Here is a 23,225-nt window from a genome sequence, read left to right on the forward strand (position 1 = left end):
TGAAACTTTTAAACTTCAAAAAGGCAGTCAACACATTTCTTTAGGTGACATTCCACTGCCTGGTGCTCAAGATCCTGAATTCTTGACATCAGCTGAAAGCCAAGTGCCCATATTTCAAGAGACCGAGGACATGGGCGATGACAGTCATAGTCTGCATCCTCCACTGAATCTAGCAACGCCAACAACAGCTACTGCCTCACCTGAACCAATGCTATCGACATCTGGTGTTTCAACAAGATGTAGCAGAGAATTTCTAAGTCTTTCACCAGGGAAACAGAAATTGAAGAAAAGACTACATTTTGTGTCCGAATCCAGGGCTGCTCTTTCAACAAAGTATCACACAAAGATCAGTGAACTTAGGGCACGGTTGAAAACTCCCAAACGTGTAGTTAATCAAGCCTTAAAGAGAAAGCAAAAGCAAATAGATTTAAAGGACAGAAAGATTCAGGAACTCAAAACCAAATTACATGATAACACTTTGGCACGAGAGCTCTCTAACACCAAGGCAGAGTTTTTGAAACTTAAAAAAGTACACAGACAATTGCTGATGTTTCGTGGCAGTAAGAAAAAGAGGAAAATTGTTTCAATTCAACAGTTCAGAAAATGTCAAGAAAATTTAAAGGACAGGGAAGAGGATGTGAGACGCCTCGAATTTGACATTCTTGTCCTCAAAGAAACAATCGAAACTCTGCAGGCTGCCAGTATTGTCAAGGCAAAGGTGGGCAAGAAAACTTACTCCTCAACAATAAGGATGCATGTGTTTGACTGTATTGTAAACAAAACTCCCACAGCAAACATTCCAATCCTGATAAGCCAGTTCTACAAGCGGAGTGGACTTCATCTGGATCATGTTCCACAACGCAGTGCAGTTGAAGTTATGGCCCGAGAATTGGGGGCTATTGCTGAGTTGCAAACAGCAGAGATGCTCCTTGCAACAAAGGGTTTGACTGTGGGTTTTGACGCAACCACCCAGGAAGAGATCCACATTAACAGCGTTCATTTCACCACCACAAACAAATGTCTCTCTGCAGCAGTCGAGGAATTGGCTGGTGGGACTGCTGACGACTATGCACAACATATTTGTGAAACAATTGACAATTTATGTAAAACCTACACTTATTTCAATCAGCAAGCAAATTATCAAGAAACCAGACAAAATATAATCGCCAACATTTCAAACACAATGAGTTACCGGTGTGCAGCAAATCATGCTGCTATTACAATTGTGAGTAGTGAGTGGGGTAAATATTTGAACGAGCTCTACTGCCACTTGCATCCTCTTGACTCCATTGCTACATCAGTTCGCTCAGCCCTAAAAATGCAGAAACAATCTGGAGGACAATTCTTGTTTGGGAAAGACTGTCTAGCAGTAAATGCCATTCTGCAGATGAGCAAGCTTCGTTATAAAAACGGAAAAGGGGACCCAAAAGGATTTGTCGCATTTTTAGATGACAGGAACATCCCCCGAGGTGTCCTCCCACGGTATCGTGGCAACAGATTGCACATACTGTTTCACATTAGTGGCAAGCTAATAGAATATTATGATGACTTTGTTGCACTGCTGAATAGTGGAATATCCTGTGGGGGGTTGAAAAGCGCCATCCTCCATGACTTCACCCAGGCTGAAGCAAAAGTAGAACTTCAGATATTGGGCTTTCTTGGCAAATATCTGACTGGGCCTTGGATGAAGCGCTTCTACACTTCAAGCCAGAATCAGATCAACCATGTTGATGGCATCAAAGTGGTTAAAGGGGTGATTGCTGCTCTAAAGGAAACCACAGAAGATCCAGAGAAATTGATATTGGCAAGGGAAGATTTCTTCGGTGAGGAGGTACATCTTGATGCCACATTGACAAAACTTCAGGTGCTACCAGTACATCCACAGTTCAGTTCAAAGATGAGGAGCTGTCTTCAAGCTGTCATCACTGTGTTGGAGAGGCAGTATAGTAAATACTTTGAACTTGATGTTACTGAGCAACTGAAGGAGGAGACTGCATCAGCAAGGTCACACAACATTGATGCGGAGGAGATAATGGGGATGTTTAGTTCATCGAAACAGAAATCTCCCAATGCCACCATGTGTTATTTGTCATGTAGGATGCGGGCCTGCAAGAATAAAACCGTCAACTTCCTTGATAATCTCGAGGAGCATCGTAGGGAGGAGGTGCTCTGTAAGGCAGTGACATGGGGGAGAGTGCAGAGGAACAGACGGAAGAAAAAACAGAAGGAATTGAGAGCAGAAATCATCAAGCGACAGAAAGGCAAGGAGCATGCTCGAGATACGAAAGAGAGGAAAGAACTAGGGAAAAAGTTGAAAGAGACTGATTTAAACAGCATTCGCAGAGATTATCCGAATTTGGACTATTCCAAATGTGATGATCTACACGACATTATTAGTGGGAAAGTAGTTGGCAGAAAGGCATGTCATGCGTGGTTTGAAGATCAAAAACTTGTAGTTTACAATGCCAAAATTGAAAAGTTGAGGAAAAACAACGTGTACAAAGTTGCTTATTGGTTGCAGTCTGAGGAGTATGATGATGCTACTGATTATGATATGCCAATGTACCAGCTAGCAGCTGATCTTCTCCATAAAGACTTGGTCTTTTGCTAGAAATTGTAATTTATTTACCTATCCATAACGGACTTACAGCATATTATACAATAATATTAAAGTTCTGATCTTGAGAATATCAGATTTTTGAATTTTCAAGGCAGTCTGGTTGTTTATTACTATTTCTGTCACAACGGTCAATTTTGTAATTAGCTACAATTAGGTAACTAGCTAATTATATGCTTTAATTTCAGGTCATCCAAGTAAGATTGTTTTATATTTTTTCAGAATGCTTCAATCTATGATAACTGAAATTTTCATTCAGTTCTCTTAATTCTTAAGAAAGTTACGGGCTTTTCACTATCCAAGATCACAGCTTTTTTGTAGTGTCCATAGAAAATCAATAGGGAACAAGATGCTAATTTTCGAGTATGAAAATGGCCATAACTTTTTTAATACTTGAGATATGAAAGTGAATTTGGTGTCAAATTAAACTTATTGTTATGCTTTATCTGATGGGATAAATTGCAGACTTGATTTTTTAAATCTCAAAATTTTGTAACATTGCTACACTATATATCTCACGCTTTTCTATCCTTTACTATCTAATTTCTTTTTCTTATTCTAATCTTTCTTTAATATAACAAAAAAAAAGAAGAAGCTGTACATAAAATGTATTATGAAAATATATATTAGGCACTTTGGTGCCATATGATTGTACTTACTTCTAATAAAATAAAATATTTTTTTTTTTTAAAGTAATTACTCATTGTAATTCATCCTAGTATTTCTACGGAGAGGATGAAAAATAGATTAAACAACTGAATGGAAAAGCTGCAAACTGATATATATATATATATATCATATTTCCCAGCAATGAAGAAGCACCTGCGTCGAAGACGCAACCCATTTTGAGTCGCTAAAAATTATGAAAAATATTTTTTAAAAGACATTCACCGTGGTGGCGGCCATTTCCATTCGCCGTGGTGGCGGCCATTTGCCATTCGCCGTAGTGGCGGCCATTTCCATTCGCTGTGGTGGCGGCCATTTCCATTCGCCGTGGTGGCGGCCATTTCCATTTGCGGTGGTGGCGGCCATTTCCATTCACGGCCAATTTCAGTGCAAAACACAGATAATATATACTGTAATAAAAAAAATACAGCGGTCGGAATAAAAAAAAATTTAATTGTGCACGGAACAAAGATTACAAAATGGAAAGCATTCTAATCTTCAAATCCCCAAAATTCACTGCTCTCATCCGAATCTTCAAAGCATAATACCGGTAATTCATCAGGGTCATCACTGCTGTTCGACAATTTACAGAGTTAAACAACTTAAACAGAATTTACACAGCTCCGACCTACACCAGGTGTTTGAAATGGCGAAGATTGCCATTTTGTACTGAAACGCTTCCTATAGACCAGGGGTGTCAAACTCGTGGACCTCGGGCCGTAACTGATCCGCGAAGGAGTCTGTTCCGGCCCGCGGGATGATTTCCCTGATACCAGAGCGGGCATGAAGTCGCATTTTGCCCGTGACCTCAAATGAGATTAAATGAGTTTGACACACCAGCTGAACTGCAGATGCTGGTTTAAATCGAAGGTAGACACAAAATGCTGAGGTAACTCAGCGGCTGAGGCAGCACCTCCGGAGAGAAGGAATGGGCGACATTTCAGGTCGAGACCCTTCTTCAGACTGATGTCAGGGGAGGGGGCGGGAGAGATAGAATGTAGGCAGAGACAGCAAGACTAGTGCGAGAACTGGGAAGGGGGAGGGGATGGAGAGAGAGGGAAAGCAAGGGCTATTTGAAGTTAGAGAAGTCAATGTCCATACCACTGGGGTGTAAGCTGCCCAAGTGAAATATGAGGTGCTGTTCCTCCAATTTGCACTGGGCCTCACTCTGACAATGGAGGAAGCCCAGGACCAAAAGGCCAGATTGGGAATGGGAGGGGGAGTTAAAGTGCTGAGCAACCGGGAGATCAGGTAGGTTAAGACAGACTGATTGGAGGTGTTCAGCGAAACGATCGCTGAGCCTGCGCTTGTTCTCGCCGATATAGAGAAGTTGACACCTGGAACAGTGGATACATATACTGTATATACAGGAGTGACCGCTAAAATCTTTAACTTTCTTGTGTTTTTCTTCCCCTCTTTGTTTCTTGCCTTACAGCAAGTTTATATTGACTTTGCTTCGGGTGAAATACAGAGTGAAGTAGCTGATGAGAAGAAGACAATGGACAATTTGATTCTGCAGCTTGAAGAGCTCGGCGACCAACTGAAGAAAAGAAAGAACTGAATCAAATTTCATCAAGAAAATAACGCTGAGAAACATTTTCTATGAAACTTTATTGACATTGCAATTGTATTGATTAAATTAAATATTTCCTTTACATATTTTCAGCTCAAAGATGTATTTGATATTGTCCATATTTTTTTTCTTCGGGAACTATGTGGTTGAGGCTATAACCATGCGTTTGGTCAGGAACTGTGGGCATCCTAGCTACAACAGCAGTTATTGTTGATTCCCGATTGTAGTGCCCTGAGATGAACAGTTTGTTAGGCAAAATCAGAAGGCAGTTAAAAGTCAACTAAATCACTATGACTCTTGAGTCACAAAATTCTTCTGGAAGATTTAGTAGGTTTATTTATCTGAAGGACATCAGTGAACTAAATACAATTATTTTTGATACTTAAGTAGTTTTATTTTATCAGAATGAGATTTTTAATTCCGATTTATTAAGCTCTTAAATACGAATTCCCTTACCAGTTTGATATTATTCCAAAGATAGACACAAAGTAACTCAGCAGGTCAGGCAGCATCTCTGGAGAACAGGGATAGATGACGTTTCAGGTCACCACCATGCTTCAGACTGATGTTGTGGGGCAGGGGGGTCAGGGGAGGGGGGGGGGGGGGGGGTTAGTTGGAAGCGAGAAAAACATTAGACCAAATCAGGGCCGGCAACAGATGACCTCAGGCAAGATGGTTCCATCAATAGGCCGATTATTGGCTTGAGACGGTGTGGGAATGGGAAGGGGAGTTAGCAACCTCTGTATCACCTGGAAGGACTGGTGGGGTCGCTGGAAGGAGTCTCCACCCCTTTCCGTCTTCCATAGACACCGTTTCCACCACAACTCCCTGGTTCACTCAGCTCTTCCCACTCAAACAACCCCCTCCCCAGGTACTTTCCCCGGTAACCGCAGGAGATGTAACACCTGTCCCTATACCTCCCCCCTCGACTCCGTCCAAGGACCCCAAGTCCTTCCAGGTGAGACAGAGTTTCACTTGCACCTCCTCCAACCTCATCTACCACATCAGTGTTCCTGAAGTGGGCTACTTTACAAAGCTAGACAAAGCGTGGATGCTGAACACACGCTTGGTCCACCAATGCCTACTGGATCTCCTGGTTGCTAACAGGCAAACTGGAGGAACAACACCTCATATTTAATTTGGGTAGCTGACACCCCAGCGGTATGAATATTGAATTCTCAAATTGTAGGTAATTTCTATATATACCTCCCTCCCTCAGCAACACAAGCTTTTCACTGTACCCCGCTACACGTGACAATAAACTCAGCTCAAACCCTTCACAAGATTTGTGAACTCTGCCACATACTTGGAATGTCACAATACATTATAGGCGTCTGGTTTGGCTCGGTCAGAAGTCTTTGTTTTTAAGTCTCAGGCTCTATAAGTTTGTGCCACACCAGGATTTGACACCAGAATCCAGATTGATACTTGAGAAAGTGATAAAGATGGAGGGACCATTTTTCAGATGAGATGTTAACTGCAGGTCTCAGATGCTTATTCGGTAAAAGATAATCATTACCGAGCATCACCAGAATACATCACTTGGACTTTATCTAATTACAGTTTTGTGGAGCTTGGTTGGAACATTTTGTACATTATAATGTGTAGGAATGAACTGCAGATGCTGGTTTACACTGAAGATAGACACAAAACGCTGGAGTAGCTCAGTGGGACAGGCAGCATCCTTGATTAGGAATAGGTGATGTTTTGGGTCGAGACCCTTCTATAGACTCAGTCTCAGCCCAAAACGTCCCGCTGAGTACTCCAGCATTTTGTGTACGTCTTCAGTGTAACACTCTTAATAATTTATCATGAGTGTCAATGTCTTCAAAATGTAGTACTTTCTCCCTGTGACTGCGTGGGTTTTCTCCAAGATCTTTGGTTTCCTCCCACTCTCCAAAGACACAGGTTTGTAGGTTAATTGGCTTGGTACAAGTGTAAATTGTCCCTAGTGTGTGTAGGACAGTGTTAATATGTGGGAATTGCTGGTCCGTGAGAACTCGGAGGGGCCGAAGGGCCTGTTTCCGTGCTGTATCTAAACAAGACAGAACTAAACTTTCTTCTCATCTCTTTCATTTTGAGGTAAATACCATCCAAACATTGGGATTTATTACTTTTAAGCCCTTTAGCTTAACTGCGGTTTGTATCCTAATTATGGCTAAAGCAAAATGAAATATTGTAAAGAAAGAACAATGCCTCAGCAAAAGGCAGTTTGTTGTTTGGCAGGACATGGGATTGGATTTTTCATTTGTTGTGCAAGTTTAGTATCAAGACCAGACATCGTTTGGGGACTTGGGGTTTTTGCAAGTTATGCAGAGTTTAACAGCTCGCTATTAATGGAAATCAAAAATTCCAGCAGGCAGACTGGAATGAAACTGAAATACAATTATCAAACACCTGTTTTAATACAAATAGATACAATTTTTGTTCAAAAACAACATGAAATATAAAGGGCAGAGTCCCCCTAGTCCTCACCTTTCACCCCACCAGCAGGCAAATACAACAAATAATCATCCGCCATTTCCGCCACCTCCAACGTGACCCCACCACTCGCCACATCTTCCCATCTCCCCCTATGCCTGCCTTCCGCAAAGACCGCTCCCTCCGCAACTCCCTTGTCAATTCTTCCCTTCCCTCCCGTACCACCCCCTCCCCGGGCACTTTCCGTTGCAACTGCAAGAAATGCAACACCTGTCCCTTCACCTCCCCCCTCGACTCCATTCAAGGACCCAAGCAGTCGTTCCAGGTGCGACAAAGGTTCACCTGTATCTCCTCCAACCTCATCTACTGCATCCGCTGCTCTAGATGTCAGCTGATTTACATCGGTGAGACTAAGTGGAGGTTGGGCGATCGTTTCGCCGAACACCTCCGCTCAGTCCGCAATAACCTACCTGAACTCCCGGTGGCTCAGCACTTCAACTCCCCCTCCCATTCCCAATCCGACCTCTCTGTCCTGGGTCTCCTCCATTGCCAGAGTGAGCAACACCGGAAATTGGAGAAACAGCACCTCATATTCCGCCTGGGTTGCTTGCGTCCGGATGGCATGAACGTTGAATTCTCCCAGTTTTGCTAGCCCTTGCTGTCTCCTCCCCTTCCTTAACCCTCGAGCTGTCTCCTCCCATCCCCCCGCCCTCGGGCTCCTCCTCCTCCCTTTTTCCTTCCTTCTCCCCCCCACCCCCCATCAGTCTGAAGAAGGGTTTCGGCCCGAAACGTCGCCTATTTCCTTCGCTCCATAGATGCTGCTGCACCCGCTGAGTTTCTCCAGCATTTTTGTGTACCCTATGAAATATAAAGTTACATTTTTATAACATGTAAAAATCTAACAAATGATTAAAAAAAACAGACCATATAAATAAACCACACTCCGTTATTCACAGGTCTAATCTTTTGGAAGTGGACTGTACCAGTATTATTGCCCATCCCCAGTTTAGTGTAGTTTAGAGATACAGCACGGAAACAAGCCCTTCTGCCCATCGAGTCCGCACCGACCAGCGATCCCCGCACATTTACACTATCCTACAACAAATTTACCGTTTTACCAAGCCAACTAACCTACAAACCTGTACGTCTTTGAAGTGTGGGAGGAAACTCGAGATTGCGGGGAAAATCCACTCAGATTACAGGGAGAACGTACAAACTCCATGCAGACAGCACCCGTAGTCAGGATTGAACCCAGGTCCCTGGCACTATAAGGCAGCAACTCTACCACTGTGCCACCATGCAGCCCATCAGTTGCCCTTGAAAAGGTGGTGGTGAGCCTCCTTTTGGTCCTTTACATTAAAATACCTCCATGGTAGCGGAGTCGGGATATGGGGAGAAGGCAGGAAATGATTGTGGATGATCACATTGAATGGTGGTGCTGGCTCGAAGGGCCGTGTGGCCTACTCCTGCACCTATTGTTTATAGTCTATTGTAATGTTGGTTGGTGAATTCCATGATGTAGACCAAATGGCAATGAAGGACCAAGAACTCTTTTCTAAGACAGGATGGTATACAACAGAGGGGACTCAGCAGGTGATGCATGCCTGCTGCCCTTGTCTTTGGTGGCAGGTTGGTGAGCTGCTGTTCGTTACCATGGTGAGTCGAGTCATGGAGCTAAACAGCACAGAAACAGCCCCGACTCTTCCCCTCTGACCAAGTTTCCCAACGAGCTACTACCACCGCCATATCCCTCCAAAACATTCCTATCTATGTACCTTTCCACGTGGCTTCTAAATGTCATAATTGCCTCCATAACTTTCTCTGGTTCATTTTCCCACTCCCCTCTGTGAAAAGGCTATTTGTAAACAGAACCTCTGGCCCTTTTAAATCTTTTCTCTCTCACCTCAAACATATGCTAGCCTCCCATACGCTGGGGAAAAGACGTTCTATTCACTTTATCAATGTTCCTCATGATTTTTCTGAACCTCTATAAGCTCTCCCCTCCTACGCTGCTGGGACAAAAAGGACCCAGCCTATCCCTGTGGCACGCCGCATGTTAGAGGCCTCTAGTCTGAAAAACAAGGTTCTGCCACCACACTTTGTCTCCTACCTTCAAACCAATTTTGCAATTAACTAGTTTGCCACAGATCCCACATGATCTAACATTACTGACCAGCCTGCCATGTGTTAGCCTCCCCAGCCACTCCCTGTAGCTTAGACAGGTATTCAAGTCCTGGCAACACCCTCGTAAATCTCTGCACCATATGCCTATCTAAAAGCCTCTGCAACATCACTATTGTATCTGCCTCTACCACCATCCCTGGCAGTGTGATCCAGGCCCCCACCACACCCTGCGTGAAAAACTTGCCCCACGTGCCTCCATTAAACTTTCCCCTCTCACCTTATAGCTACGCCCTCTAGAGTTGGACATTTCCACCCTGGGAAAAAGGTTCTGACTGTCTCCCCCATCTATGCCACTCATCATTTTATATACTTCCATCAATCAGACTCAACCCATGCTGTCTCAGTGAAAACAAGCTAAGTCTATCCAATTTCTCTCCATAGCTGAAACCCTCTAATCCACACAGCATTCTAGTTTAAGTTAAAGAAATGAAAATGGAAAGTGGTCACAGGTAAAATTCTGGTCATGCTAAGAACATACTCAGCCTGAGACACAAAGGACTACAGATGCTGGGATCTGGACTGTGGATTTTCTACTTTTCTGAGGTAAATGTCCAAGACTAGAGGGCATAGTTTGAAGGCGTCAGGGTCAGTTCAGCCGTTTCCATATATATATACAGTAAGTACATAGGTTAATGGTCCAATACAGTCCTGGAGTAAGTTCCTGTCAGAGGAACTCTTCTAACGGGACTTTAGTCTGAAGTCTGGCCAGCTCTTTATACTGCTTTGAGAGGATCACTTGGCGATCACAGACACTGCTAACGTTCAGGAGATCGTTCCTATCCTATCTCCCCATTTCAAATAATTGGCTTTGAATTTTGGCTGGACATACTGTAGATGCAAAATAATAGTTCAATCATTGAAATACAGATAGAAGCTTGCCAAGGTTTGGATGTAAAAAATGGGCAGGTGGTCTAGTGCAGTTGGGGCATATTGGGTGAGTTGGGCCGAAGGGCCTGTTTCCGTGAATCTATCACTCTAAAATAGTGGGGGTGACCGTTGACCAATTTACTTACATGACGAGGCTGTGAAAGCTACCATGTTAAAACAAATATCTTAATGGTCACGTTGTGTCATGCAGCATGGAAACAGGCCCTTTGGCCCAACGTCCATTCCAACCGAGATGCTCTACCTGCGTGAATTCCACCTAGCCCTCTAAACATTTCCCATCCATATACCTGTCCAAGTGTCTTTTACATGGTCTTCAGACTTTAGAGATACAGCGTGGAAATAGGCCCTTTGGCCCGCCAATCTGCCCCAACCAGCGATCACCCCATACACTGGCAATATCCTACACACTAGGGACAATTTACAATTTACAGAAACAAAGTAACCTACAAACCTGTACGTCTTTGTAGTGTGGGAGGAAACCGGAGCATCCGGAGAAACCCCTCATGGTGACAAACAGCATATAGACAGCCCCGTAGTCAGGATCAAACCAGGTCTCTGGTGCTGTAAGGCAGCAACTCTACCGCTGTGTCACCGTATCTGTAGTACCTGCTTCAACTACTTTGTCTACCTGCTTGTTTGGTGTACCCACCTGTGTGAGGATGTTGCCCCTCAAATTACTATTAAATCCTTCCCTCCTCACTTCAAACTTGTCCTCTGGTTCTTGATTCCCAATTGTGAGTAATAAAAAACGATCTATGCCAATCATGATTTTATACGCCTCTATCAGATCATCCCTCAGTCTCCTGTGCTCCAAGGAAAAAAAGCCCTGGTCTGCCCAACCTCTCCCTGTTTCTCAAGTTCTGGCAGAGAACTTCTCAAATATTCCCTGCATTATTTCCATCTTAATATTATCATTCCTATTACAGGGTGACCAAAACGGAACACAATACTCCAAATGCGGCCTAAGCAACATCTTGTACTACAGTAACATAACATCAAAGATAGAAACACAATGTTGGAGTAACTCAGCAGGACAGGCAGCATGTCTGGAGAGAAGGAATGGGTAACGTTTCAGGTCAAGACCCTTCTTCAGACTAAGAGTCAGGGGATATGGAAGAGTAAGGTGTATGACGTCAAAGAGGAAGAAGGTTAGTTTCCTAAAATTGGAGAATTCAATAGACAATAGGTGCAGGAGTAGGCCATTTGGCCCTTCGAGCCAGCACCGCCATTCAATGTGATCATGGCTGATCACCCCCATTCAGTTCCTGTCTTCTCCCCATATCCCCTGACTGCTATTTTTAAGAACCCTATCTAGCTCTCTCTTGAAAGCATCCAGAGAACCGGCCTCCACCACCCTCTGAGGCAGAGAATTCCACAGACTCACCACTCTCTGTGAGAAATTCAATGTTCATACTGTTGGGTGTAAGCTACCCAAGCAGAATATGAGGTGTTGTTCCTCCAGGTTGTGTGGGAAAGAGGGGAGAGGGGAGGGTTCATGGCTGCTGGTTTGTTGCTGTTGGTTCTCAGGGCATCATTTGTGCACAGCGCAGGTGGCCCAGTGGTAGAGTTGTTGCCTCACAGCGCCAGACACCCAGGTTCAATCCTGACTACTGCCGCTGTCTGTGTAGAGTTTGCACGTTCCCCCTGTGATCGCACAGGTTTTCTCTGGGTGCTGCGGTTTCCTCCCACACTCCAAAGACATGCAGGTTTGTTGGTTAATAGGCTTCGGTAAAATTGTAAATTGTCCCTAGTGTGTAGGATAGTGCTAGTGTACAAGATGATCGATCGCTGGTCGACGAAGGCTCGGTGGACCGGTGGTCAATTCTAAAGATGACTTGGTGCTGCTCCATTCCTGCTTGGGTCTCGTGTGGACCAGGCTGACCCTGCCCTGAGCGATCTATTGGAGCTGGGTGGGGCGGGCAGTTCACTAGGTGTGCATGTTTTACATCACTCTGCACAGACCTGAAGCCTTCACTGACTACATCAACTCTTCTCCAAATATTTGAATGGGCTGCAGAATGCCATGAAAACTTTTTGCCCTCCCGAGAAGGTTTTGGAAATATTCTGGAAACCGTGAGACATAGGAGCAGAATAGGCCATTCCGCCCATCACGTCTGCTCTGCTATTCGATCATGGAATTCAAGTCTTGAAAAACCCTTACTGCTTTAACCGCTGGAGTGGATTGCTGGTCCCAGTGATGCCAATGCATTATGCAGCACAGAGACAGGCCCTTTGGCCCACTTTGTCGATGCCGACCAAGTTGGCATCTAAGCCAACCTGCCTAGATTTGGCCCACAACCCACTAAACCGTTCCTATCCGTATATCTGCCCAAATGGTTTTTAAAGGTCGTGATTGTATCTACTTCTCTAGCTTCATCTGGCAGAAAACAATCCAAGTTTGACCAACCTCTCGTTATAGCTCTTCTTCTTCTTTTCATGTCCATCTTGTTACAAATGTTGACCTTGCTGTCATCGTCCGTCCTAATGCCCTCTAATGCAGCCAACATTCTGGTAAATATTTTCAGCACCCTCTCCAAAGCCTCCACATCATTCCTGTAAACGGTCGGCCAGAACTGCACGCAATCTTCTAAATGCCTCTGGCTCATACATTGATAATTCCACCCTGAACAAATACATTACTTACCTAAGCAATTAAAAAAAATATTGTGCAATGTGCGCAAAAGACAGATAAAAGTAGTTATCAGTGATCCTTAGAATGCCTGTTGTGATAACCTGTCAACTGACCAAGGCCTCCATTGCCCAGACCAACATCCTCTTCAATTCGGGTCACAACCCGAAATGTCACCTATTCCTTCTCTCCAGAGATGCTGCCTGACCCGCTGAGTTACTCCAACTTATTGTGTTGGTTTTCTTCGGTTTAAAGCAGCATCTTCAGTTTCTTCCTACACTCCACTTCAATTTCCACCAGCTCCTCAATATCTAAACCCAGCTGGACAATGGGCCAGGAAGGAACAAGAGGAAGAACAAGGGTAAGATCTTTTCACTAAAGTTATTAATTTGGACACATAGCTCACAATGCAGAGCAGTTAGATCCATTAGACTTGATGAAAGTATATACTGTAATTATGAGAGTAGGTAGAGTAGACAACGTTTTCCCAGGATGGAAATGTCAAAGACTAGAGGGCCGAGTTTTAAGGTGTAAGGGGCAAAGTTCAAAGGAGATGTGCGGGGCAAGTTTTTGTTTTACAGAGGGTGCTGTGGGCCTGGAATGCACTGCCAGGGGTGGTGGAGGCAAATACAAGAATCATGTTTAAGAGGGTTTTAGATAGGCACATGGATATGCAGGGAATGGAGGGATGTGGATTACGTGCAGGCAAGGGGAAGTTAGTTTAGTTTGGCCTCCTGTTTGGCACGGACATTGCGGGCCAAAAGGCCTGTTCCTGTGCTGGACTGTTCCATCTACTATGTTCAATATTGTGTGATTTGGCATTTACCCTCATATGAGAAAGAGCTGCCTGCTGGGAACTAGCCATCCACGTTCACCCTTTGTCAAACTGCTGCCAAATGCAGGTCTAGATCTCCATGGGAAGACCCTGCAGCAGACTATTGGGCCAGAACAAGCTTTGTCACACAAAACTGCAACTAACTACATAACTAAAACACATCCTTTGGATTAACTGGCTGATGTCTATTTAAAAAAAAGGCATTCTTTGATGTGGAGGAGGCCATTGTTAAAACTCGGAGCACAGGCACCAAATTCAGGGCTTCTGTATCAGCGCAATCGTGGAATCATACAGCATGGAAACAGGCCCTTCAGCCCATCTTGTCCATGCTGACCAACAAGCTCGCCCCGTTTGCCCATGTTTGGCCCATGTCCTTCCAAATCATCTAAGCCTTTAATAATCGTGAACTTAATGAGCTACCAACGCTTCCACAGTATTGGCTGCATTTCCCTGCAAAATCAGTACCAGTTCAGGCAACCACTCAGCCCATTGTTACTGTGCTACCCCTTTGATGCTTGAATGCACTAGTGACAATTTACAGAAGCCAATTAACTTACAAACCTGTACATCTTTGGAGTGTGAGAGGAATTCAGAGCACCCGGAGAAAACCCACAAGGTCACAGAGAGAACGTACAAGCTCCGTACAGACAGCACCCATAGTAAGGATCGAACCGGGTTTCTGGTACTGTAAGGCAACTCTACCTCTGTGCCACTTTGTCACCCTAAGGTGATAGGTTTAGACTTTACTCCAGTAAAGAGCACTGACTGTGTTTGGGCTTCATACCTGATATATGGCCTCATCTGTGGTATTGAATATAAGTGCAGTATAGCCTCGGAGAATGTCGGAAGAAGTTTTTTTGCACGGTACATGTATTGCATATATTTATTACTTGAATAAAGTCTATTTTGGTAAAAATTCTCCAGTCCCAGGTTGACCATAGTATTCTGCAGGGTGTGTAGACCTCCCATGTAGACCTCCAGCGACAGCTAGTATATCTGCTGCAACGCACAGGGTGTTTATCATTACAGAGCAGCCAGGAGCAGCAGCACCTGCCCTTCAATTCTCAGCTCGGGACATAGTGCTGTCTGTCAAATGAGGAATGGTTGAAGTGTGGTCCCTGACACAATGTGGGAAACATGGCAGTCAATGTATGTTTGAAAGGGACAACCAGGTTAATGTTTTAAGATTTACAGAACGTTAATGACAAAGCACCATTTCACGGACAGGGTACTGGGCTGTGTTACCATGAAACATTGAACAGTACAGGTAGACACAAAATGTTGGAGTAACTCAGCGGAACAGGCAGCATCTCTGTGGAGAAGGAATGGGTGACGTTTCGGGTCGAGACCCTACCTCAGACTGATGTCAGGCTGACATCAGCCTGAAGAAGGGTCTCGACCCGACATCTATCCAGAGATGCTGCCTGTCCCGCTGAGTTACTCCAGAATTTTGTGTCTACCTTCGATTTAAACCAGCATCTGCAGTTCTTTCCTAAATATAGAACAGTTCAGCACAACAGAATCATCTCAGATTATCCCATTTTTATCAGCGATTTGGACTCTCAAATCTTGCCAGGTGTGTTTAAATTTTACTTCGGAGTCACGTGAGTGATTCCGTTAAGAAGAACCCCGCCAGTCCGCATGCGTGTCATTACGTCTGACGCATGGCACAGCGACCGGCTGGGAGGAGCATCACTCCTCCAGCGGTAAGTTTTAAAAACCCTCAGGTAAGTGTAAAACTTAGTCGGAGGTCGTTTTCTGCGTTTGGTAATTCTTGTTTTCAGGATCAAGTTCGAGTATGGAGAAAGTGTCGAGGGTGAAGTCAAGGTGAGCCGCTGCGAGAGTTATGGAAGACCGTGGGAGTGCGGGTAGCGGGCAGCCGCCTAGTTCACCTACTGAGTCGCTAGTGGTACGACCAGCGACTGCAGACTTGGTGTCTGAGAGCACCATGGCTGCACCATTGGGGCAGAAAGCCACTAGAAAGTTTGCACGGCCCGTTGACTCGGACGAGTCGGGCCGGGAGGGTTCCCCTCCAGTAATGGATAACGTCTTTAGATAACGTCCTAATGGAGAGGATGCTTCACCAAGATACACTCCACCAGGAGGAGTTGTGTCAGCCTCTTCGAGAGCCCGCGCCAGCAGCACCTGGTTCAGGGCTGCTTAATGTCTCCCGCTTGGAGGAGGAGAGCATACCGGGTCAGTTTGATTCTGACACCGAGTCTGTGGGTGTAGCTGAGGAGCATACCCCAAGGGATGAAGGGCACGAGCCAGAGGTACCATTCCTGGCAGCAAGATTTGCCATCCCAACAGACGCAGGAGAGCCGCTGGGTGAAGAGTTGGCCGCTAGTATAAACTACCTGGCTTCACACCAGCTTCAAGAGCTTACGATGGATTAAACGTCCAAAAAGTATGAGACCCCGGCTAACTGTGTGCTACTTAAAATACCAGCGGTGAACCATGCCATCTGGGGTCATATGGGCGTGGGCATCAGAGCTCAAGAAATGAGACTTCAGAGGGTACTGAAGCTGCTCACCTCGGGCATAACAGCATTCACCAGGTCGGTGGATGGAGGGCACCTGTCTGATGTACACGGCTCGTGGCTCTGTGCAAACCCAGCAATATCCAGCCACCAAATCTGCTGTTCGGGGAAGATCTCGCTAAAAGAGTCAAGGAGTTCGACGACGAGGCAAGAACGGTCGGACTCATTAAAGCACCGATGACCAGCAGAACGCTTCGGTGGCAGTTCCCCTACAGACGGTTTGCTGAAACCGGGTCCAAGGACCAAGCCGGCCATTCACAAATACGCGCAGCTGGCGCGCTCCAACAGGGGCACGGGCGAACATGTCCTTCCCCACCAGAAACCGGGGGCAGAACATTTCACCGGTAACCATGGAGGTAGGTGGGTCTGGTTCTTGTTGGTACATATTAAGTGAGAATCACCTACAAGTTGGGGGGAGATTACACCTGTTTCTGAAGGAATGGTATGGGATAACATCAGATTTGTTTATACTGCACAGTATACAAGGGTTTCGAATTTAATTTCTTCCCAATCTGCGTCCACCCACTCAGCATACACCAAGTCGGACACTCATTTTCTCACAAAAAGAGAATTTGGAGGTACAGGCTGAAATTGAAAATTTATACAAAAAAGGGGTGATTGAGGCGTTTCACCAACCTCACCAATTCGTGTCTAATATTTTTCCTAGGTCAAAGAAGGATGGAGAATGTCGAATGATCCTTGACTTGACGAGCCTTAACCCCTTTGTGCAGTATAAACATTTCAAAATGGAAACTTTTGTTACTGCCAAACAACTGATTTCCAGAGGATGTTATATGGCGTGTATAGATCTTAAAGATGCATATTACTCAGTACCTGTTCATAGGGATCATCGGAGATATTTGAAATTTAGCTGGATGAGACAATTATGACAATTTAAAGCACTGCCTAATGGTTTAACCTCGGCCCCTAGATACAAAGCTGTTAAAACCAGTACTGGGGCTACTCCGGGTTCAGGGTCATATTGTAATGGCTTATTTGGATGATTTCTTAATCATAGAAACGACTCGGGAAGCTGCTGAATTATCTGTTTCAGTTGTTAAACTCATGTTTGAGAGATTGGGGTTTCTCATTCATCCAGTTAAATCCAAATTGATACCAGTTAGAGTTATTGATTATTTGGGATTCACTGTTAACTCAAATCACATGTCAGTGACTCTGCCCAGGGGCAAGAGATTAGACTTAATTGAAGGCTGTAACAAGCTCATGGTGGAGCAGCAACCTTCAATTAGACATGTGGCCAGCTTGATTGGCAATTTAGTGGCTGCCTTTCCAGCTGTGCGGTTTGGACCCTTGCATTACCAAAATTTACAACGTGCAAAGGAGCAGGCACTCAGGCACGCAGGTCATTTCGACAGTCCCATGCAATTACCAGCTGAAGCCATTGCTGAAGTGCACTCATGGATTATGAACATCTCAAGTTGCTCTAGCAATATTTTGGTTGAAGAACCTTCAGTTGTCTTACAGACTGATGTTAGTGCCCTAGGTTGGGGGGCTACTGATACCATCTCTAGCTGTGGAGGCAGATGGAATATGCATGAGGCATTTATCCTTCAATCACATGGGATTAACTATTTAGAGCTGCTGGGAGCATTTTATGGGCTTAAGGCTTATTGTACTACTATGCGTCACTTGCATGTTCAGCTTCAGATTGACAACACTACGGCAGTGGTGTATGTTAATCACATGGGTGGAATCAAGTCGGAATCTTGTGATAGATTGGCTAATCTTATTTGCCATCAATAGTGCCAGGAGTGCCCTGTCATCATATTTATGGCTGGGGTCGGAACAACAGTCTGTTGGATCTCACCCTTTAATATCCCGGTTTATGAAAGGGATTTTGAATTCCAATCCCCCCAGGCCCAGGTACGCTGAAATCTGGGATGTGAGCATAGCGCTCACGCTGCTTCGCCAGTGGGCTCCAGCCACATCCCTGTCATTGCCCAAAATCACCCTTAAGGTGGTCATGCTCATGGCGCTGGTCTCAGCGCAACGGGTCCAGACGTTGCAGAAACTGCGGCTGGACAGGATGGTATCATCTGGAAATAATATTACGTTTTATATTTATGATCTAATTAAGCAGAGCAGACCAGGGGTATCAGAGTTCAAGTTTATATTTTCGGCATACCCCACGGATTTACGATTGTGTGTAGTGTCACACTTGCAATATTATATCAAGGTCACTAAGAGCCTCAGAGGGGCGGAATCAGCATTATTTATCAGCCACAAAAAGCCGCATATGAAAGTGTCGGTTCAGACCATTTCAAGGTGGCTGAAACAGGTTCTGGTTTGTGCAGGAATAGACACTGACAATTTTAAATCTCACTCCACCAGGGCGGCATCAACGTCAGCAGTGAGGGCAATGGACGTCCCTCTTGACCATATCCTCGCAGCCACAGGATGGTCAAATGAACTGACTTTTCAGAGGTTCTACAACAAACCGCTTATAGAACCGGGGGTATTCGCCCATTCCATTTTAAGTTCTGTTTTATAGCTTCCCCCTAGGAGAGAGGGGTCGCTATTGTTTTTCTTTGTTAAATAAACCATTAACATATTCAAATCAATGCCATGGTTCAATGAATTGTTTATTATTTACTCATCCTGAGTCAACTGATGCAGTGAGACGCCTGGATTCGTATCTACGGAATGAAATCACAGAGCTTTGAAATCTTCACGGAATCACTCACGTGACTCCAAAGTAAAATAGTATGATTTAAAAAGGAATTGAGAAGTTTCTCCCTTTTTCTCTCTCTATTTTCCTCTCTCTCTCTCTCTCTCTCTCTTTCTGTCTATCTCTCTTTGTTTTCTCTTTCTCTCTCGCTCTCTACAAAGGGCTCGTTGGCCTTGTTGAGACATCCGTGGTTTGTCGGGTTGAGATACAGGAGACGAGGTGTGCGCCTGGCTTGTTGAAACATCCGAGGAGTTGTCGGGTTGAGAAATAAGCGGCGGGGGTTTTTTTTAAAGAGTTAAGAAGTCTGCCAAGTTGAGAAAATGGGGTCTCGATTAACGAGTCTGCCTGGCTGAGATATTTGGGACGCTGTTTTTTAAGGGATAAGGAGTCTGCCAAGTTGAGACATTTGTAACGGCGTTTTTTTAAAGAATTGAGAAATCTGCTTTTTCTTTTTTTTTCTCTCTCTATCTATCTGTGGGGAATGCTCTGGATAACAGTGAAGGGGAAACCCCGTCCAACATATCTGTTATTTGAATCCTAAGTATAATAAGAAATTTAGAATGTTAAGTTACAGGTTGACCAAACGGTTAGGGGATGAAGCCTGGCCGGTAGGGGGCACATGTAGAGACAATTAAAAAAGCAAAGATGTTGATATGGGAAAGGAAGGCAGGAGAGAAATGGAAGAAAGGAATTAAAGCATGGAAAGCTGAAGCAGAGAAGAAGCATGAGGAGAGTAGAGATCGGTTGGATGGATACTGCATGTAAAAAAGGGATAGAGTTAAGGAACAAGGATAGTACTAGGAAAGGATGGAAAGTATTGCAACTAGAATGCCAGTGGGCAGAGGGACAAGAGAAAATAATTAAAAGACAGGCAGGAGGTGAGAAACAGGTGATGGTTAGTAAAAATAAACCCAGTGCTGATAAATCCTCCCGAGGAGACTTCATGTCTGGCACGACGACCCTGTTTGGTAGTGAAGATGAGGAGTTTGATAATCTTGGGAGGTCCATCTCCCTACGTCCCACCAGTAGCGATGGCATCCTTACCTGTGGCAGCTCCATCAGTAACATCCCTATACATTGAAGTTCCGACCTTACAAAGCTCCCCAGAATTGGGAGCACGGGAATGCCCTTTCTGTGCGTAACTTGCTTGAGGCATTGATGCTCCCAGAACAGCTGGCCATTATTAAATGTGCCGCACACACTGGTGCTGGGGACCCTATAACCAAAGGCAATGCGTTTGCCGATAGAATAGCCAAATAAGCAGCCTATGCATCCAAATGCGTAGTGACAGCAGGTAATAATAATAATAATAATAATAAATTTTATTTCCGGGCGCATTTCAAATCTCAAGGTCACCTTACAAAGATTAAACAGAAGAGAAAAAAAACATATAGTCGGAGAAAAATAAATAATAAGGACATCATCAATACACAAATTAAAGATAGAAATCGCTCCAAAGACACAAAATCAAAAAAAACACAATGTGAAGAGAGAGCAGCGGCAGCTAAAGCGCGCCAGCGTCCACTCTCCCTTCCGACAGCCATCTTGGACACAGACTAACAAAGTACCTTACACACAAAAAAATCATCCCCCCACAGTGGTTACCACTGTGGGGGAAGGCACAAAAGTCCAGTCCCCAACCCCAGTTCTCCCAAAAGTTAGGCCTATTAAGGCCACCGCTGTTGCCTCAACGGAGGCCCGATGTTCCTGGCCGTTCTAGCCGGGTGGTCTTGCCCCGGCGTCGGGAGAGTCCTCACAGCGGCTGGGCCACCTGGAACGGCCGCTTCCTAGCAGGGGATTGTCGGCTTCCAAAGCCGACAAGGATGCACCGAGTTGGAGCTCCCAATGTTAATGTCGGCGCCGACCGCTACGTTCCACAGACCCGCATCCCGGAGGTGTTGCTCTCGGCGGTCCAGCTCACCGGAGCTCCAGCGCGTCGATCCAGGCAAGGCATCGCCCGCTCCGCTCCGCGATGGCGCTCCAGCGCTGTGCCGCCACTGAAGCCGAGGTGCTGGGCGGTCCCCACCAGGAAACGGCGCTCCAAGCCCGCTGGTAGGCCACGAGGATGGGTTGACTGGGCAGCCCGGAGAAAAAGCTGCCTCACCGACCAGGTAGGGACCTAGAAGTAAGGTTACCTCCTTCTCCCCACAATAAGAAGTCCATTTCTCCGAAAAAACGAAGAACAAAAATAACTAAAAACTGAAAAAAAAATGAATTAAACGGACGGCTGCTGGTTAGCAGCCGTTCCCCAAGATGGCTCCTCCTTAAGGTAAATAGATGCTAGCAAATAGAACGGTCCTGCCAAACATGAGGGAGGTATGAACATTACAGAGGGACGCCTCTCATATATAAAAATAACTATGGAAACAAGAGGGCTGTGCCATTGATTCGGCTCACCCCGCTTGGACAAGTTTGTGTATACAATGCATTTTCACCTGTCTTACTAACATATATTCACTCCCTTACCCATGCTGGCAAGGAGGGAATGATAAGGCAGAAATAGAGTTAAAGAGGTTGGAAACTGTTGCAGTTGGTGGACAGACAGTAAAGAGGAAAAAATTGGGGATTAAAGGATTGGGTCGCAAAATGAAGTGACAATTTAAAAAAAAAGAGGGGGAAGATATTGCGCAAAACAAAATTACCCCGGAGGAATTCTTTTTCTGACAAGCAACTATGTTATAAAAAAATTGGGGATGAAGGAAAATTCGGTGGAGAAATGAGGATAGGGTAGGGAGACTGAAAAGTCACGGGGAGTCTGACTAATCACGATCTGGATCAATGTCCAATCACAGCATACAAGTTTTTCAAACTTAACTCTCTTGCTTCAACAAAATACCATACCTCAGTCCTCCCACTGAAATGACTATATAAGTGACCCGACAGAGCATCAGTCGCCCTAGGGAATGTCTGAGCTAATAAAACATGGCAGCTTTTAATTTTTTTCTTGTAAATTCTTGGTAACCAGGATTCTGGTAAACAAAAGTCTTGTCAGAGAAAGGGAAAGTAAATTACAAGGAGACGTCTTTGAAGATGAAATATTATATACTGCTTGTAAAACAATGTTTTTTGTAAGTGGAATGTGTGAAATTTTAAGCAAAGAGCAAAGGTGTGTGTGTCCCTTTAAGAACAGTTTGTCCTTTAACATGCAAATGAACAGACAGGTTATGGTGTGTCCCTTTAAGAAACTGCCATGAATGGGGGGCGGAGCTATACTAGAATGATAAAATGTGTTGCTTGTTATAAATCATTTGAGCCAAGTTCAAAAAGAGACTCATCCCAATTAAAGTGTTAAATGAGATTGGAAATGTCAAAATTACAGAGAAAAAGAAAATGTATTATTGATTACTGATTCTGAGTGAGTTCTTTTGGGAAAGATTGTTTTGATGTGATAACAGAGGTTGTCCTTTAAAATGCAAATGAAGCAAGATTACTGTCTGCAGACAAACAAAGGTGTTGAAGCATGTGCTGTGTGAGGGAAAAATGAATGTACATGCAAAATTGTGAGAAGATAAAGTAGATTGGGGAAGAGAACATATTTGGAGAATTGAATATTTAGGCGGGGAGAGCCTCTTCAGAGATAATCGGATTAAAGAATAAATTCACAGGGAAGTGTTTAAGAAGGAACTGCAGATGCTGGAAAATCAAAGGTAGACAAAAGTGCTGGAGAAACTCAGCGGGTGAGGCAGCATCTATGGAGCGAAGGAAATAGGCATCGTTTCGGGACGAAACCCTTCTTCAGTTCACAGGGAAGGTGATTTCACATTTCCAAATCACCTGCAGAGTTTTAGTGGCTGGAATGAATACTCAACTGCAGCTAGAGAAACAGGATTTACAACTTTTTTAATTGATACAGGAAAGGCTGCTGTGCCCACCCCCTGGAGAGTGGGGGGAAGCCACCTACAGGCCCATGGCAATTAACTAATTATGTATGGACAGCAATTAACCCATGTCTTGCCATATCTGCATTCCCAGGTTAGAGGATCTGTGCTAATAACCAGTGAGCACAGGGACGAGTCCATAAAGGCTACAAGATGACTATGTGCTGGGACAAGAAGAAATTGAGACTGTTGAAAGGAACAACCAAGTGCTACCAACAGCATAAACTGCTGTGAAGATTGAAGATCATCATCGTTGGACACATTTGATTGACTGTGAACAGTTTGTGGAAACAAGAAAGGACAATG

The 23,225-nt window shown here is 44.7% G+C and overlaps 1 protein-coding gene and 1 long non-coding RNA gene across 2 annotated transcripts in view; both read left to right on the forward strand.

Annotated features, from left to right (window-relative positions):
* ttc27 (tetratricopeptide repeat domain 27) overlaps window positions 1-4,955 on the forward strand; it is a 177,984-nt gene extending 173,029 nt beyond the window's left edge. The window contains exon 20 of the mRNA XM_033025128.1: window positions 4,719-4,955. Coding sequence (XP_032881019.1) covers window positions 4,719-4,844 — 126 coding nt within the window. The 3' untranslated portion in view covers window positions 4,845-4,955. The remainder of the gene's footprint in view (window positions 1-4,718) is intronic.
* A 17,587-nt stretch (window positions 4,956-22,542) lies between these two features.
* Window positions 22,543-23,032, forward strand: LOC116975855. The gene is made up of 2 exons (XR_004412796.1): window positions 22,543-22,718; window positions 22,860-23,032. It is a non-coding gene; the product is annotated as an uncharacterized LOC116975855 (long non-coding RNA).
* The last annotated feature ends 193 nt before the right edge of the window (window positions 23,033-23,225 follow it).

This window comes from Amblyraja radiata, chromosome 8, assembly GCF_010909765.2.
Source record: "Amblyraja radiata isolate CabotCenter1 chromosome 8, sAmbRad1.1.pri, whole genome shotgun sequence".
Classification (NCBI taxonomy): Eukaryota; Metazoa; Chordata; class Chondrichthyes; order Rajiformes; family Rajidae; genus Amblyraja; species Amblyraja radiata.